General features: G+C 50.0%; 1 protein-coding gene across 2 annotated transcripts in view; it reads right to left on the reverse strand.

Annotated features, from left to right (window-relative positions):
* TAF4 (TATA-box binding protein associated factor 4) overlaps window positions 1–17392 on the reverse strand; it is a 107811-nt gene that overhangs the window by 32282 nt on the left and 58137 nt on the right. For both annotated transcript variants that reach the window (XM_045363248.3, XM_005569687.5), the window contains 8 exons: window positions 17016–17264; window positions 14233–14380; window positions 13658–13772; window positions 10996–11165; window positions 10570–10700; window positions 9093–9218; window positions 7924–7980; window positions 7355–7474 (listed from right to left, as the gene is read on the reverse strand). In XM_045363248.3, coding sequence (XP_045219183.2) covers window positions 7355–7474; window positions 7924–7980; window positions 9093–9218; window positions 10570–10700; window positions 10996–11165; window positions 13658–13772; window positions 14233–14380; window positions 17016–17264 — 1116 coding nt within the window. The remainder of the gene's footprint in view (window positions 1–7354; window positions 7475–7923; window positions 7981–9092; window positions 9219–10569; window positions 10701–10995; window positions 11166–13657; window positions 13773–14232; window positions 14381–17015; window positions 17265–17392) is intronic.

Genomic DNA, 17392 nt, shown 5'->3' on the forward strand with positions numbered 1-17392 from the left:
GCAGCACAGGGCCTCATGCAGGAGAGAACCTGCTGGCAGTAAATCAGTACTTAGTAGGACAGGGACAAGGAAGGCAAAGAAAGGTCCAGATGCTCGGGAGGTGCACAGAGCCCCAAGGCCCCCGAAGCTGAGGACTCCCGTTCTTAACACCACGCAAAAGTCACTGCAGAGGAGCGCCTGTCAGCCAACGCTAACGCCGCGCAAAAGTCACTGCAGAGGAGCGCCAGTCAGCCAATGCTAACGCCGCGCAAAAGTCACTGCAGAGGAGCGCCAGTCAGCCAACGCTAACGCCGCACAAAAGTCACTGCAGAGGAGCGCCACAGTCAGCCAACGCTAACGCCGCACAAAAGTCACTGCAGAGGAGCGCCACAGTCAGCCAACGCTAACGCCGCACAAAAGTCACTGCAGAGGAGCGCCACAGTCAGCCAACGCTAACGCCGCACAAAAGTCACTGCAGAGGAGTGCCACAGTCAGCCAACGCTAACGCCGCACAAAAGTCACTGCAGAGGAGCACCACAGTCAGCAAACGCCACAAACCACGTGTCCTGTTACAAGTTTGAGAAACCTCAACTCACATCAAAATTAGCAACAGAAAAACATCAAGGTCAAATCCCAGACAGGTCACTATGGAAGAAAAAGAGGATAAGCAGCAGAAGCACGTCCCTACGGACCACAGAAGACCTCAGAAACACATACTGGAATCAGCAGGTAAACAGCAAATCACGCCTTAAGAGAAATGGAAGGCAAAAAGCACAAAAAATATAATTTTTTTAAAAAGAGAAAAACTAGGCCAGGCACGGTGGCTCACGCCTATAACCCCAGCACCTTGGGAGGCTGAGACAGGCAAATTACTTGAGGTCTGGAGTTTGAGACCAGCCTGACCAACATGGTGAAACCCCGTCTCTACTAAAAGTACAAAAAAAATTAGCCCAGTGTGGTGGTACGCACCTGTAATCCCAGCTACTCAGGAGGCTGAGGCAGAAGAATTACTTGAACCCAGGAGGCAGAGGTTGCCATGAGCTGAGAGCACACCGAGACAGAGCCACTGCACTCCAACCTGGGCAACAGCGGGAGACTCTGTCTCAAAAAATAAAAATTTAAAAAAAAAGAAGAGAGAAATTAGGCTGGACACAGTGGCTCAGCAGCATTTAGGGAGGCCGAGGTGGGAGGACTGCTTGAACCCTGGAGGTCGAGGCTGCAGTGAGCTGTGATCACACCACTGCACTCCAGCATGGGTGAAAAAGACCCTGTCTCTAAAAAAAAAAAAAGAAAAAGAGAGAGATTTTAAAAATTAAGAGACTGTAAAAAGTGCTCCAGCAGGCAAAGAAGATACAACATGTGGAAAACGGGAATCTCTGAAGAAGGAAACAAGAGAACAGAACAAACACAAAGGATCGTTATTGCAGATGTTCCTAAGGAGACTTGAGACCGCACTGAAAGAACACAGCCAGTACTGAGAACACCACCCCAGCAGAATCAACCCCAGGACACACTCCACTGGGATGACCCGGTTTCCGAGGAAAAGGACGCCCGGGGAAGAAAAACACGTGGCCTACGAGGGAAGTAAAATGAGACTCTCATTAGATTTGGACAGCAACACTTTAGGGAGGAAATAATCCAGAGTAACGTCTTTAAACACTTCAGGAAACACAACGTGAGCCAAAAAACAGACCTGCAGGAACAAAGGGCACAAACTCATCAGCAGGTGGGAACTTGGGAGTGGCTGCTCCCATGAAGCATTCCAAAAGAATCTAGCAGAGAATGAGATTTGGAAAAAACAAAATGACTACAGAGACACAGAGACAAATCACAGCATTAAACATGTCATTATTTATGGCACTAAAACTCAGAGGGCTAAAGGGAGAGCTTATGGTGTGGAACAGCTAAATGTTTTGACAACATAAATACAGCACAAAATAAAAAACAGGGCCAAGGGAGAAAGCACATGAATGACTTCCGGCTGTTTCTACCATCGGCAGGAGTGTCCATATTCTTATTCTCAGGCTATATCCAAAGTTAGGAGATATTTTAATCCTATTGTCTCCTATGTCCATGATAACCAGGATCTTTTTTTTCTCTCCCCTTCTCCTGCCCTCCCCTCCAACTCCCCAGTCCCCAAGCCTTGGGGCAGCCAAGAGCCAGAATTCTTACTGTAGAAGATAAAGACGTCATTTTGAACAGCGTAACTCCTATACCTCTCTGAATTTGAACTACCTGGAATTGGAAATATCCATATAAACCCATGAGACCCTATTGTTTTTTTTTTTTTTGAGATGGAGTCTCGCTCTGTCACCCAGGCTGGAGTGCAGTGGCGCGATCTCGGCTCACTGCAAGCTCTGCCTCCCGGGTTCCCGCCATTCTCCTGCCTCAGCCTCCCGAGTAGCTGGGACTACAGGCGCCCGCCACCATGCCCAGCTAATTTCTTTTTGTATTTTTAGTAGAGACGGGGTTTCACCGCATTAGCCAGGATGGTCTCGATCTCCTGACTTTGTGATCTGCCCGACTTGGTCTCCCAAAGTGCTGGGATTACAGGTGTGAGCCACCATGCCTGGCCGAGACCCTGTTTTTACCACGTTTCCGAGCTCTGTTCACTGAAAAGGCCACCCACCCCAGCGGCAATGACATCCCTAGTCCCAGTGAGTGGTCTTCAAACACCGTTTCCCACTAGAAGAAACCAGTTCCTAGAGAAATGACTATTTTCAGTCTGAAACAGGAAAGGTGTAAGGTGAGCCTAACACACGTTAACGTCCAGATGGCAAAGACATCAGCCCCATGTCCCAGCGTGACTCAGGAACCAATCTGTAGATGCTTCCACTGGCCAAGGATGGCGTAGTCTGAACTGCAACCAAAATGAGTACTGCAATAGATGGATTATGTGCAAGTCCTTGAGATTACAATGATAAAAAATAAAAACAATACACTAAAACATAAAACTACTGGTCACCCTCTGAGGATGACAACCAGTTGATTCATTATCTTCACCTGGGTATATGGAAGGAAACATGCGAGCATTTACCCTGCGTCTCCTCTATGAGCTGGACCCACCATGCGGCCAAACAGTAGTGGAGGAAGAGTCTCCAAAAGAATATCCCGACGAGGAAGTGAGAAAGAACTCACAGACTAAGAGTGTCGCCATCTCCAACCTCAAGGGACTGGTGACCCTAGGCATGAAGCATGACCAGCCACCACCCCCAGAGTGCACAGCCCAGACCTGTGTCCTCCCGATGAGGGGGCACAACAGCACCCACGGTCCTGCCGCAGGGATTCAGCCAGAGTTGAAGGAGTCTCTGGGTCCAGCCACCAACACGCAGGAAGTTCAGAGGACAGAGGAACAGGCAGAACTGCAACACAAGGGCACTGCCAGTAAGCCTGACACAGGACACACTCCAGGCCAAACAATCCAGTCCTTCAACTGACAAGTTGTAAGGAAAAGAAAGTGATGGAGGGGTGGGAAGGACCTACAAATTTTTTAAAATTTTAAATTCTGGTTTCCTTTTAAGTCAAGTTTAATGGGAAAGGATGGCAAGGCTAACCAGTGTCTTGGCTGCACAACTGGGGACTGTCATGTCCTGGTGTTTCTTTCTGGCTTTGCCATAAAGTCAGAGCAGCAGTTATTTTGCGGGGGAAGTAAAAGTAGCTGTGATGTGGTGGGGCACATAAAGGTAGGGGGTCTCCCAGGTGACTGGCACGTTCTAGCTTTTTTTTTTTTTTTTTTTTTTTGAGATGGAGTCTCACTCTGTTGCCCAGACTAGAGTGCAACGGCACAATCTCAGCTCACTGCAACCTCCGCCTCCCGGGTTCAAGCAATTCTCCTGCCTCAGTCTCCTGAGTAGCTGGGACTACAGGCGCTTACCACCGCGCCCAGCTAAATTTTGTGTTTTTAGTAGAGACACAAGATGGTTTCACCATCTTGGCAGACTGGTCTCGAACTCCTGACCTCATGATCCACCCACCTTGGCCTCCGTAAGTGCTGGGATTACAACATTCTACTTCTTGAACTGATGATGGGCTACAAGATCTGCGCCTCTGATAATTCAGTTAACCATAAAAGAAATCCAGGAAAAAAAAAGGCTAATCAATATCTTTCACCTCCCCACAAAATACTAGGAGTCCTTAACTGTAAGTACTCTTCTCAATATATGTTGTTGTTATTCAGAATTTCAATTCTTTCTTGGTTTACAACTACATTTGCAGTGTGGGCTGCAGGCCTCACAGCCAGTGGGCTCTCAGGCCTAGGCCCAGTTGAGTACAGGTTCCTGCTGGGGCCCGTCCCAGGCCAAGACTCCCAGCCGCACAGTGGCCAGAGCCCGTGTTAGCCTTGGGAATCTGTACTTTATTATTTCTGACCCAGAGAAGAATCCCCCTATTTTATCTACATTTCATGCATGAGTTTATAAAGACAAGATCTTTATTTTCTTCCTACACTGTACCCGACATTTTAACCTGTACTGTACCAGGAGGGATTTCTCTGAACCTCTAGGATGCCATACTGCCAAAGCTCTAGTGTCTGTTAAACCTGGAGTCCCTCCTCTCCACGCCAGGCAGCCATTTCTCAGAGGTCACTGCTAGCATCTGGGCAGGCAAGCCCCAGCCCTGAGGTCTGGGACATCCCACCTACATGATTCCAACAGCCCTGGTGGGGAGGGGGAGCTTGCCCTCATCAGGTCATTACCCTGATCCTGTCTCAGAGTGCACCTGCACACCAAGAAGCGGTGCAAGACTGTCCAATGTGCATCAGACAGCAGCTGCCACGGTGTTGAGAGTGAAACAGAGAAGCCAGGGGTGGGGCAGAGTAGAGTGGAGTCCAGAAGCATGGGAGACCAGAAGCATGGGAGACCAGAAACATGGGAAGCATGGGAGACCAGAAACATGGGAAGCATGGGAGTCCAGAAGCATGGGGGGAGACCAGAAGCATGGGAGCAGTCCAAAAGCATGGGAGTCCAGAAGCATGGGAGACCAGAAATATGGGAAGCATGGGAGTCTAGCCCGCCTGAGCAGCAAGACCTTTCCTTGTAAGTAAGGATCACACCCTAGAGTAAGACCTACCTTAGCAAAGCCTAAAGCCAAACCCAGAAAGGAAAGAGAGTTTGCAACTTAAATCCCACTAAGTTAAAGGGGCTTGAGAAACACCTTGAGTTTTCCCCCAGAGCCTTACTGACAAAATGAAAAACAAAGCCACACAAACTTAAGCTGGTTAGCCAGTAACCCAACCACCTGCAAGAATCAGCTCTTCAAGGGAGATCACAGAGTCCAGTCTCTCCGCAGATAACCATGAGACATGCAAGGAGACAAGAAAGTGTGCAAGGCCAAGGAAAACAGCAGTCGAGAGAAACTGAATGTGAGATGGCCCAGGTGTTGAACTTGACAAAAACCTTATAAAACAGCTTTAATGATATGCTCAAAGAATTAGGAGAAATATGGTCACAATAAGTGAGAAGATAGGGAATTTCAGCAAATACTCATAAACTTTAAAAAAGAACTAGATGGAAATCTTAGAATTCCAAAATACGTTAACAAATGGAACCTTCAACTGAAGATGGCAGAAGTCCATCTGCCAAGGACCTCGCAGACACATCAGTAGAAATCTTCCAGTCTGGAAAACAGAGAGAACACAGACTGAGGTCCAGGAACACAGGTTCAAAGACCTGTAGGGCAGCATTGACAGGTCTAACATACGTGTAACTGGAGCCCCAGCAAAAGAAAGTAAGATTGAATTGGAAAAAAACATTTGAAGAAATATTAGCCAGAATGTTCCAAATTTGATGAAAGACACTGACCTACAGATCTATGAAGCTCAGAGAACCTGAAGCAGGCTGAATATCCAGAGAATCACAGTGAAACACAACACAGACAAACCTCTAAACACAACACAGACAAACCTCTAAAAAATAAAGAACAAACGTCTCAAAACAAAGATTGAAAGTCATGCCAGAGACACAAAGCATACTACGTACAGGAAACAAGGTTAAAAATTATAGCAGGACCAGCCCATGCCACATGGTGAGACCCTGTCTCTACAAAAAAAAAAAAAAAAAAAAAAAACACACAAAAATACAAAAATTAGCCAGGCATGGTGGCATGCACCTAACACTGTAGTCCCGGCTACTCGGGAGGAGGAGGATCACCTGAGCCCTAGGATGTCGAGGCTACGGCAAGCCATGATCGTACCACTGCACTCCAGCCTAGGTGACACAGTGAGACCCTGCATCTAAAAAAATTAAAAATTACAGCAGGACGTCAGAAGACAGTGGAACAAGGTCTTAAAAGTTTTGCAAGAGAAAAAACAATCAGCCCAGAACTTTGTAACCACTAAAAATATCCTTTGAAAATGAGGGTGAAGGCCAGGTGCGGTGGCTCACGCCTATAATCCCAGCACTTTGGGAGGCTGAGGCGGGCAGATTATGAGATCAAGAGATCAAGACCATCCTGGCCAACATGGTGAAACTCCATCTCTACTACAAACACAAAAATTAGCTGGGCGTGGTGGCGCACATCTATAGTCCCAGCTACTCGGGAGGTTGAGGCAGGAGAATTGCTTGAACCTGGAAGGCAGAGGTTGCAGTGAGTCAAGATCACACCACTGCACTCCCGCCTGGCAAAAGAGTGAGACTCGGTCTCAAAGAAAAAAAAAAAAAAAAAAGAGAATGAGGGTGAAATACAATTTTCAAGTAAACAAAACCAGAGAATCCATCACCAGTAGACCTGCACCACAGGAAATCCCAACAGCTCTCCTTCAAGCCAAAAGGAAATGGTGGCAGCTGGAAATGGACCCATGGGAAGGAATGGACAGTACCACAGATGGCAAATAAGGAGGGAAACATAAAAGACCGTTTTCTTTCTTCCTGTACTTTACTTGAAAAAACAACTGACAGCTGAAAGCAAAAATAACATGTTAAGGCTGGGTTTATAATTATTAGAGTAAAAGATACAACCACAAACAAGACGAGAAACTAATGGAATTTGGACAAACAGCAGCAGGCGGCACTTCTTCCCCTTCATTCTCCTACAGGGGTTTATCTGAAACACAGACACTGCAGCAAGAACAGTCAGCAAGACCCCTATTCAGATCATTCTTCTGACAGTTATAATTTCCCCACATCCTTTTCAAATCCAGCCTAAACCTCATCACGGTAATCAAACTTCCTCATGAAAAAGACTCAGCTCATGTGATATCCACAGATAAGCTGATTTGGATTTAAAATGTCAAGTGTAAAACAAATATTCCAGAACAGGTGAGACAACACGTAAATGGTGAGAAAGCAAATTCCCCTGTGTGCGTCCGTTCCCTAGAAGAGGTGGCTCGAAGATGTTCCCCATGGCTCCCCAGGACCTCGATCCCACAACGCTGCTGTACCTCTGCTCCCGAGCCCGGTCCCGGACAGTCCACTTTCCTCTTTTTCCTGGGCCCGATAGCTGCTAGTGCTGTGAGGTTGGCGTCCCGCTGTCTCATTTGTGCCAGTTCCTGTTGCTGCATCTTTTATTTTGAAAAGGAAACAAGGAGCATCATTTCTTGCATGTTTTTTACCTACTACAAAAGTAATACAGAAATACTAAAGAGTTTTCTGTAGTTTCCTAAATCGTAACTTCTTTAATGTTTTGACTTTTTCAATAGTAAGCATATTCTATAATCCGAAAAATAAGTTTTTTTTTTAATGCAACAGATGTTCATCTTAAAACTCTCAGAAAATATATGCAAGTCAAAAGCACAGAGACTAATGTCCCCCCAAAGGGAAGTCACCATTGAATTTAAAAGTAGGACACCGTTTGCATAGGAAAATACCTTTGACATGATATTTATTTAAACTTGGCAAACATTTCAAATAGACACACAAATGCCTATCGAACAGACGTGCCAGTTTCCTTAGCCCCCTCCCGTGGGGCATCAGAGTGCACAGCAAAGCGCCCACGACTAACAGGGCTCACCTCCTTTGCCTTCTGTTTCAGCCTTAACTGTTCTGGATCTTCTTGTCTTGACCGAGACTATTTTTGAAAGAGGTAGAAAAGAAAAGTAAGTTATGAACTAAATGTTTATCATTTAACAAATGTGTTATCTTATTCACTATACAATAACACCTAGGTAATGTGAAAGAATGCATAGCAAATTTGTTAAATGCTTATAGCCAAAGATGAGAATTTACATCACACACCATGAAAAAAGCTAGTACTCTTGAGAAGTCAGTAACATTTGGATTTAAGAAGATACAGTCGGCCGGGTGCGGTGGCTCAAGCCTGTAATCCCAGCACTTTGGGAGGCCGAGACGGGCGGATCACGAGGTCAGGAGATCGAGACCATCCTGGCGAACATGGTGAAACCCCGTCTCTACTAAAAAAATACAAAAAACTAGCCGGGCGAGGTGGCGGGCGCCTGTAGTCCCAGCTACACAGGAGGCTGAGGCAGGAGAATGGCGTAAACCCGGGAGGCGGAGCTTGCAGTGAGCTGAGATCCAGCCACTGCGCTCCAGCCCCGGCGACAGAGCGAGACTCCGTCTCAAAAAAAAAAAAACAAAAAAAAGAAGAAGATACAGTCTTTGAAACACATCTACCAATCGCAGGCTCTGACTTGACCTGATGTGACCAGATGACGGTGAGCAGAATGGGTCTCGTCGGCTCCTTGCCATCCTGCCCCACACACCAGGGATGGGACAGCCTGTGGCTGTGATCGAAGCAAGTGCCCCTCCCACTCCACAGTACCCACCCCCATCCCCGGGGAACTGCGGTCTCCTGTCTGACTCTATGAATGAGGAGGCGCCTCGCCTGGCTGTGAATGTTCTAGAACAAGGGCAATATGAGTGTGAAGAGTCCAGTCCAGTGCACACAGGGGGCTCTAGAAATATGTGCTTCACACCTGGGTGTGACTGTGTGCAGCGTGAGGTGCTGGGAATCTTAAGCAGCCCTGCTTTTCAAGCATCTACGCTCGTGCTGGATGAATGAGGCTTCTCTTTGCAGCTCCAGGGACAGCACCCATCGCCTCTGTTTCAAGGACAGCCCAAAACATGCTCTGACGACCTGAAACCCCAGCGACTCAGTGAGCTCATTAGGTTGTGCCCAAGACGGAGGGGCCCAGACAACAGCAGCAGATACCCAGCACTTGCCTTTGCTGCCCTCATCAGGATCTCCCGCTCCTGTTCGTCCTTCCTCTGTTTTTCGATTTGATCGAGCTGTTCAAAAAACTTGAGCTGTGCCCGGACATCACTCGCCTGCTCGTATCTGTCGTCATCCTATGAAGAAAGTTAAAATCCTGCTTGTCATAAATCTGAGAGCCCAGCAAGCAAAGGGGATGTCTAGCACCACTGGACCATCCGTGCACAACGCCCTCCCCCTCCGTCCAGTCCCAATCTGGCGAGGACCCAACCCTCCCACCTCACTGATGCTGCACCCGAGAGCTCTATCAATGCCCCCGTCCACAGAACGAAGTCTCGTGTTGGCTGTCTCGGGGCACACTTGGGGGAGAGTGTCCCTTTTTTGCACTTTGATATTGTCTGATTTTTTTTTTTTTTTCTTTTTTTTGGAGATGGAGTCTCGCTTTGTCGCCCAGGCTGGAGTGCAGTGGTGCGATCTCGGCTCACTGCAAACTCCGCCTCCTGGGTTCACGCCATTCTCCTGCCTCAGCCTCCCGAGTAGCTCAGACTACAGGCGCCCGCCACGACACCCAGCTAATTTTTTTTGTGTTTTTTAGTAGAGACGGGGTTTCACCATGTTAGCCAGGATGGTCTCGATCTCCTGACCTCGTGATCCGCTCGCCTCGGCCTCCCAAACTGCTGGGATTACAGACGTGAGCCACCGCGCCCGGCCGATACTGTCTGATTTTTTAAGTAACATTTACCGTTTTTGCAGCAACACAGAACTACTTTTACAGCAAGGGCTGAGTGTGTGTATTTTCAGTGCTGCCCCAAAGGCGCTGCCTCCTGGCTACGGGAACAGGCACCACCTCACCCCGTGTGCCCTTGGAAGAGTGTTCATGTGACTGCTGGTGAGGAGGGCACATTTTACTTACAAGAGCTGCTTCATGAGAATAGGGCTGCGGCACCTCAGGGTCTGCCAGTTCAGCCCACAGCCCAGGGAGAGAGGTAGGTGCCCACAGAGTGAATAGGATCACCTTCCAAAAGGTAAAACCCACCAGGCGTAGTGGCTCATGCCTGTAATCCCAGCACTTAAGGAGGTTAAGTCAGGAGGATCACTTGAGGCAAGTTCAGGACCAGCCTGGGCTACATCGCGAGTCCCTGTCTCTTTTATTAAAAACACAAAAATTAGTTGGGTGTGGCAGTGTGTGCCTGTAATCCCAGCTACTTGAGAGGCTAAGGCACAAGAATCACTTGAACCCAGGAGGTGGAGGCTGCAGTGAGTCGAGATTGTGCCACCGCACTCCAGTCTGAGCGACAGAGTGAGACCCTGTCTCAAAAAGAAGTCGTCCCAAAATCTAGTCCTATAAGAAATCCAAAACACATTCAAAAGGAACATGGGGGCACTTGGGACCCACCGCCCTCTGCCTGGGTGTGGAGAGGAGGCTTCCAGCCAGCAGAGTGGGGGCCAACAACAGAAAGACACTCTCCTAGGCAAACAGCCTGTTACCTTGTAAGAAAAGTTCTTCTGCTGAGCCGTTTCTGATATTTTCTCTACAAGATTCTGTAGCCTTTGTTGCGTGGCATGTGATACATAACTTACTACATCTGGATGTAATTCCGTTATACCATGTTTTTTACCTAAAGGTCAGGCAATAAAAACAGATTTTAAAATCATTAAGCACAGTTCTTTCTTTACGGCTAATCTCTCATCCGGCAGTTACTGCTTTTATACAACCCAAGGGCAGCCCAGACAGGCTGGTGGGGTGGAAGGCAGTGGTACCCACACTTTACCCAAGAACCACCACCAGCAACCATGTGGAAATCACAAACTCAGACAAAACACATGACCAGGTATCAGGTGTGCCCACCTGAAGCTCCATGCTCCAACAGCGCTGCTGTTTAATAAGGAGTCAGGGATTAAACACCAACATACCTATTTCTAATATTCTTCTCTGCAAAGGCGCTTGGAGGAGGAAGGTTTCATCTTTACAGGACCGCGTTAGCGTACCCACCAATTCAGAGTTGGTGGCTAATATTCTTGCACTTTCTTCTGACAGGTTTACTCCAGCCATTGATGCAACATCATTAATGTCATCATCGTCCCTTGAGGAAAGAAGGAAAGATCGTTTTAACTGTACAAGGAATTCATCGGGAGGAGGGCTGGGGTGGTAAGGGCAGGAAACCCCACGTGGAAGGCAGGGCCGCGCCGAGGCCAGGCCTCTGTCCTCCCAAGTGCCTGCACCTGCTGCATCTGCCACAGCAAAGAGGGTGCCTCGCTGCTTTCCTGGAAAGCCTGACCATTCTGCGGAAGGAGAGCTGTGAACTGGCGCCGGGTTAATCTACACACAGATGCGCAGGGGACTCAAGTCCAGAGAAAGCAGAGCCGGGAGCAGCACAGGGACTTCCGGGGGTCTGATCCATGCAAAGCTTTTCAAAGCCAGAGGCAGCATTAAATTCTTCTTAAAGGCTCAGAAAAGTTGGAAGAACAGTACGCACAATTTCTTCTTGAATCACCTGGAAGTTGCTAACCTGACTCTCCTCCACCCAGAACATTCTACGTACGTTTCCTACAGACAAGGGCGTCCCCTCCAGAAGCAGGGTGCCATTGAGACCAGGCCATGATGAATGACCCCTCCCCAGGCCCGCCCCCATGGGCCCTGGTCCCAGCAGCGCCTCTCCCTGCAGGACAGTCCACATCCCAATCCCAGCGCCCTGCAGCTGCCACGTCTTGTCCGGCTCCTCGAGCTGGAAGGTTCCTCAGCCTCTCTGACTCCTGGGTTGCCCCTGACACCTGGAAGGCACAGGCCAGCTGTGTGCAGAACGTCCTCTTCCAGGCTGACTTCAAGCCCCTCATGAGGAGACATGGGCTAAGAGTCCTGCTGGGAATTCCACATGCACGCAGCCTCCACTTGCCGCCTCCAGCAGTGGGCTCTGAACACGAGGCCGGGGACCTGCTTGCCATCTCCCGGGGTCGCTGTGTCCCGGGGAGCTGCTCCACAGCAGTTCTCATGCCCAGTCCTCCTACAGGCTCCACGTGCTCACTCAGGGTCTGGCCACGGCCTGGCATCCCGGGCAGTCACGGACTGTGACTGGGCTGCACAGCTTAGGGCTCCGGCTGTGGGACCCAGCCGTGGGACGGAGGCCACTCTGCTGACATCCACGTCCAGGTCATGCCCATGTCCACTGCTCTCTGACACAGGACGGTCTCTGCTCATCTTGTATTTCCTTATCCCAGCCCTGCAATCAGTCTTTTCTCTCAGGAGCCCTCGTCATTTTAGTGGAAAATGGTTTTTAGAAGACGTCATCTGAGCACTAGGTGTGCTCAGTGCTACTGGGGCGTTACTGTTCCCAGGACCCAGCAGTGGACAAAGCTAGAAACTTATGGCAAGACCTATGATTATCCATGCCTGCCGACACACGCTGGAACCCAGTGGCTTGCGTCAGCACTCCAATCCTGAGCCAGCCCACAGGGGTCGCTCTCCTTCATCCCTTCTGCCAGGTCGCTGACTCCTTGACAGCAAAACACCAAGGCTTCCCGCAGCCTTGATCCTTTCACCCGTGTACGTCCCTAAGTGTCCTCCCTCCTCACGGAGGTATCAGCCTCCCGCTGGGCCCAGGCAGGCTGGCCATCTCTCCCTGCTCAGGCTTGGACTTTGGCTCAGGCCACAGCTACTCCCCAGGCCTGCTATGCCCTGCCTGATGCCTTTAGGTTCGACGAAGTGTCTGGGAAAGGGAAAACGCAGAGTAAGACTTCCTGAAATACACACAACTCCACCACCCCTTGATCACAACAGAGATCACTCCAAGCCTCTCCCATTGCTCAGGTCCCATAAGCACCTCCCTGACGGCAATGCTAAGACCAGCTGCTTTCCAGGAGGCCCAGGCAAAGCAGCATTTCTTCTTCTAGAAACACGGTCTCACTCTGTCACTGAGGCTGGCATATAGTGGTAAAACCATAGCTCACTGTTAACACTTAACTCTTGGCCAGAAGTGATCCTCCTGCCTCAGCCTCCCAAGTAGCTAGGCCCACAGGCGCACACCACCAAGCCTGGCTAATTTTTTATTTTTTTGCTGTTGTTAAGGTTTCACTATGTTGCGCAGGCTGGTCTCAAACTCCCCAGCTCAAGCGATCCTCCCACTTCAGCCTCCTTATAGTGCTGGGACTATAAGCATGAGCCACTGCGCCTGGCCCAGTACAGCTTTTCTGAGGGTTCTGAAGTTGAATACATGGAAAGTGAAGCATTTTATACTATGAATGCAATGAACTCAAAATACTATGCTATATTAAAAAATGAATTTCCTATTAGTTCATATAAAAACACAGTTGATTCACTTTCTGGCTATGTGTATGAAGCAAAACCTCTTTGAGTCAACTCTACGGGAAAACACACTTGTGTGAACATGAGGTCAAAGTAAGCGACGTGAGGTCAAAGTGAGCGACGTGAGGTCAAAGTGAGTGTGAAGCAGCAGCCTCAGAGCCCCTGGCCACCAGGGCCATGTGGGAAAGACCCATGGGCGGGAATGCAGCAGCACGGACTCTGGACTCTTCTCCGCTCTGGCCACACTCCTGCAATGTACACAGGCCCATTCCTTACCGAAACGAACCTCCCCCAGGCTCCTTGAGTTTATTTTTCTGTGCAGCAGCTGCTTGTGCCGAGACAGCGGAAAGGGCTTTGGTTCCAGGTAACACAGCAGGTTTCACCACAGGGACTACAAAACAAACACACAGTGGAAACCACACAAGGCTTTTATTAGATCAACTATGTGCTCTGGTGCTTTACAGGCCCAGGGGCACAGCTACCACTCTCCTAATTAGCTACAAGAAAGTTTCCAAAAACTTCAGATTAATAACTCTAAATTACAGTACAACGTGTAAGCTGTACTTCTCAAGCATTTATTTTCCTGTATTTCATCAAGGTTTTTAAAGTGCAAGAATAATTACAGATAAAGAAGCTAACCACGGTAAATATGTAAGTAACATTTAAAATCATACTGACAGTGGTGATGGTTACACAACACAGTAAATGAAATTAATGCCACTGAACCAGATATTTATAATGGCCAATTTTATGTAATATACATTTTACCACAATTAAACAAAAGCCCAGTGGCAGCTGGCTCTGGGAGCAGCCCTTGGTCTTGAGTGGCCAGGGACCCACGAGGCCCTCACCTGGCTGCAGCGGGTTCAGCTGGATCTGCTGAGGCGTGGTGAGCATGATCCGGTTGTGAGGCTGCCGCAGGGCGACCATGGGTGTCTGCGTCAACGTCACCTGCGGAGGCCGGATCAGGGCTCCTGGCTTCGGAGGCTGCTGGATCACCTGAGGCAGAGCCAACAGAGAATGGTGAGCATGCTCCCTGAGGGCCAGGGGCCACTCTGTCCCTAGCAGGAGGTTCCTCCCTTTCCTTCCGTTGTACCCCACGCCCTCAGTGAGAAGTCCTGGGAAGACCCCGTGTGCGGCTCAACCCCAGCAGGCTACAGGACCATGCTCTGGGCATTGACTCGGCCAGACAGGGCAGGACGTGGGCAAGGGGTGCCCATGTGGGCACAGAAGGGGCAAGCGGGAGCAGATCTGCTGCCTAGAAGCTGCCCCTGGGCACCGGTCAGGGCCTGGAGGGGGCGGGTGGCAAAGTGATGCCTGCTGACCTCAGCAACCCAGGATGGGGCGGACCACTACCCCCCAAATATTAGCAGAGGTGACACTGTTGCCCGGTGGCTACAGGTCAAGTGGTTTTACCTCGTCTGAATTTTCTTTCTTTTTTTTTTTTTTTAGACAAGTCTCGCTCTGTCTCCCAGGCTGGAGTGCAGTGACGTGATCTCGGTTCACTGCAACCTCTGCCTTCCAGGCTCAAGCGATCCTCCACCTCAGCTTCCTGAGCAGCTGTGACCATAGGCACCCACCACCATGTCCGGCTAATTTTTGTATTTTTTCGTAGAGATGGGGTTTCACCATGTTGGCCAGGCTGGTCTTGAACTCCTAGGTTCAAGCGATCCTCCCACTTTGACCTCCCAAAGTGATGAATTACAGGCATGAGCCACCAAACCCAGCTCCCTTTCTGAATTTTCTATAAGAAGGCTGAGGGCTTTTCTACTAGAGTGGGGTTAGAGCTCCTAAGCCTTGCCTGAACTTGGCCCTCAAGGGCCTCCACCCACTGCCCCCAGCAGGGCCAGCTCTGTCTACCCAGACCCTGCTGGGCCCCTCATGGTAGGGTCTGCCCAGCTCTGCTGTCATCCTGCCTCTCATTCTCACCTCCAGCACAAGGCAGAGATCCAAAACCTGGCAGCACTGACCACGGCCTGTGCTCTGGCCCTGTCCCCAGGACACTGGGGCCCAGAGACACTGGCATCCCTGTCAAAAGCCAATGCTCAAGTCCATAAGGCCTGGCCCCAAACCTCTGGGTCCAGGTGTTTCAGAATTTAGTTGCTACCATTTGCAAAGGTGCCCTGGCAGGTAAACTCCATGCTGCAGAACATGTGTGGGGGCCTGGGGAAGCAGCCTATAATGCAAACACTTCTTCAATAAAACAGGAACACCCACACTGGACAGGAAGAGCCTCAGGCAGCTCAGGCCACCTGCTGTCAAATGCTCGGACCAGGGCCTGCAGTGTAGGGAACCTGCCATCAAATGCCCGGGCCAGGCCCCGCGGTGCGGGGAGCCTGCCATCAAATCAGGGAGAAGCCTGGGTTCTGCCTCCACAGGCTTCAGGGTGCAGGCAATGGATCGGATGCCCTGGATCCCACCGACTGCGCTCTGCAGACTCCACACACGGTCAGGAGGAGCCCATGGAAGCAATATGCAGAGGTGATCCTGCTGCCGAACACAGCATCTAATTCTAAAACACCCACGCTGCTCATCTGTGACTAAGCACCAGAGGTCAACACCTGGCAAGAAAATGACTGCCCACAGACTGTCCCTGCTTAAATAGAACCCACCTTTTGGGTGAACTAGCTCCACTGACTGGGGAATAGGGAAGTTCTATCCTTACACTACACTGAAGCAAGGGGCACAGCACATCTCTTCCCCTCTGGAGTCAAAAGGAAGGCAAGGAAGCCCTCTCCTTACACAGGAGCTCAGCCCTTCCCAGTGGCCACGCTTCCCTGGCCTTTGTAAGGGACACCTTCCCTCCATGCCATTTTGCCCTGTTCTCGCTACTAATCAAGACAAAACAAGTGCAACTTGAACAGAGCACAAGAGCCAGCTCCCCAGTGGATACTCCTCACCCAGCTGGTTCTGACGTGTGCACCATCAGAACACATACCGGCTCAAGATGAGGGAGCCCGCACCATTGTGTTTTTTAAACTGTCTTTAGAGGAAGAAAACCCCGCTGACATTTTTTTTTAAACTGCCCTTCTATGTTTGGTGAATCCCTCTGCCCGTGAAAGGGAATGTGCTCGAAATGTAACTCTTCTGGCGAAGACGTCCTTTCTCTAGCTCCAGAGCAAACGTCGTGACTACAAAACCAAGAAAGCCAGATCCACATTGCACATACGTGAACCGCTACGAGCAGCCGCAGCTTTGCCTCCCGGGACCCACCTAAATCCACCCTGCGCTGTGAGCTGCTACCGTCTCCAGTCTCCTGCCCACCTGTCCCACGCGGGTGCCCGTGTCTTACGCTTGGACCGCTGCTCCTAACCCAAGAGAACATCTATCTACAAGATCCTCTAAAAACACACTGCATTCGTTTACACCAGTAACATCCCTAGACAAGACAAGGCGGGGATGTGCCAGTGGTTCAAAGCCAATTCAACTATTTCATTTTACTGAGACAAAACACAAAATCCCAGGGCCTCAACCCTGATTTCTATTTTAACTAAGGTAATGCCTAAGCTTCCTCTAGCAGGAGCCTTCCTGCATGCTTGGAAAAGGTTTCTGAACCATGGCCAATTTATCTAAGAAGCTGGAGGGAGCAGAGGCACGGTGGGCTGTGTGGACCAGTAAGGTGCCCCTTCCATACCAGCGGTGTGGGTTGCCCCTGCTTGCCGACGCCGACCTGTGTGGGCTGCGTGAGGCTGAGCACAGGGGGCTGGAGGGCACTGGTCACGGTGGCCGCCGTCTTCCCGGCCGTGCGCTGGACTGAGCTACTCAGCACCACAGCCGTGAGCGCAGTGGTGGCCTGCGAGGCGGGCGGTGGCGGCTGCTGCTGGCTCTGCTGGATGAAGGCCGCGGAGTCGGGAGTCAGCTGTCTCAAGGCGGGTAAGCTCCTCTGGGTGGAAAGACAGACACGAGGGGTCAGGGGGTTGCTCATGCGTCAGTTTTCCTTGCTTAAAAATTCAGAAATATCAACTTTTACAGAAAATTTTTGAGTTAAGACGGATGTTGGCCCTCACAGCA

The sequence above is a fragment of the Macaca fascicularis genome, chromosome 10 (assembly GCF_037993035.2).
Source record: "Macaca fascicularis isolate 582-1 chromosome 10, T2T-MFA8v1.1".
In the NCBI taxonomy this organism is placed as follows: domain Eukaryota; kingdom Metazoa; phylum Chordata; class Mammalia; order Primates; family Cercopithecidae; genus Macaca; species Macaca fascicularis.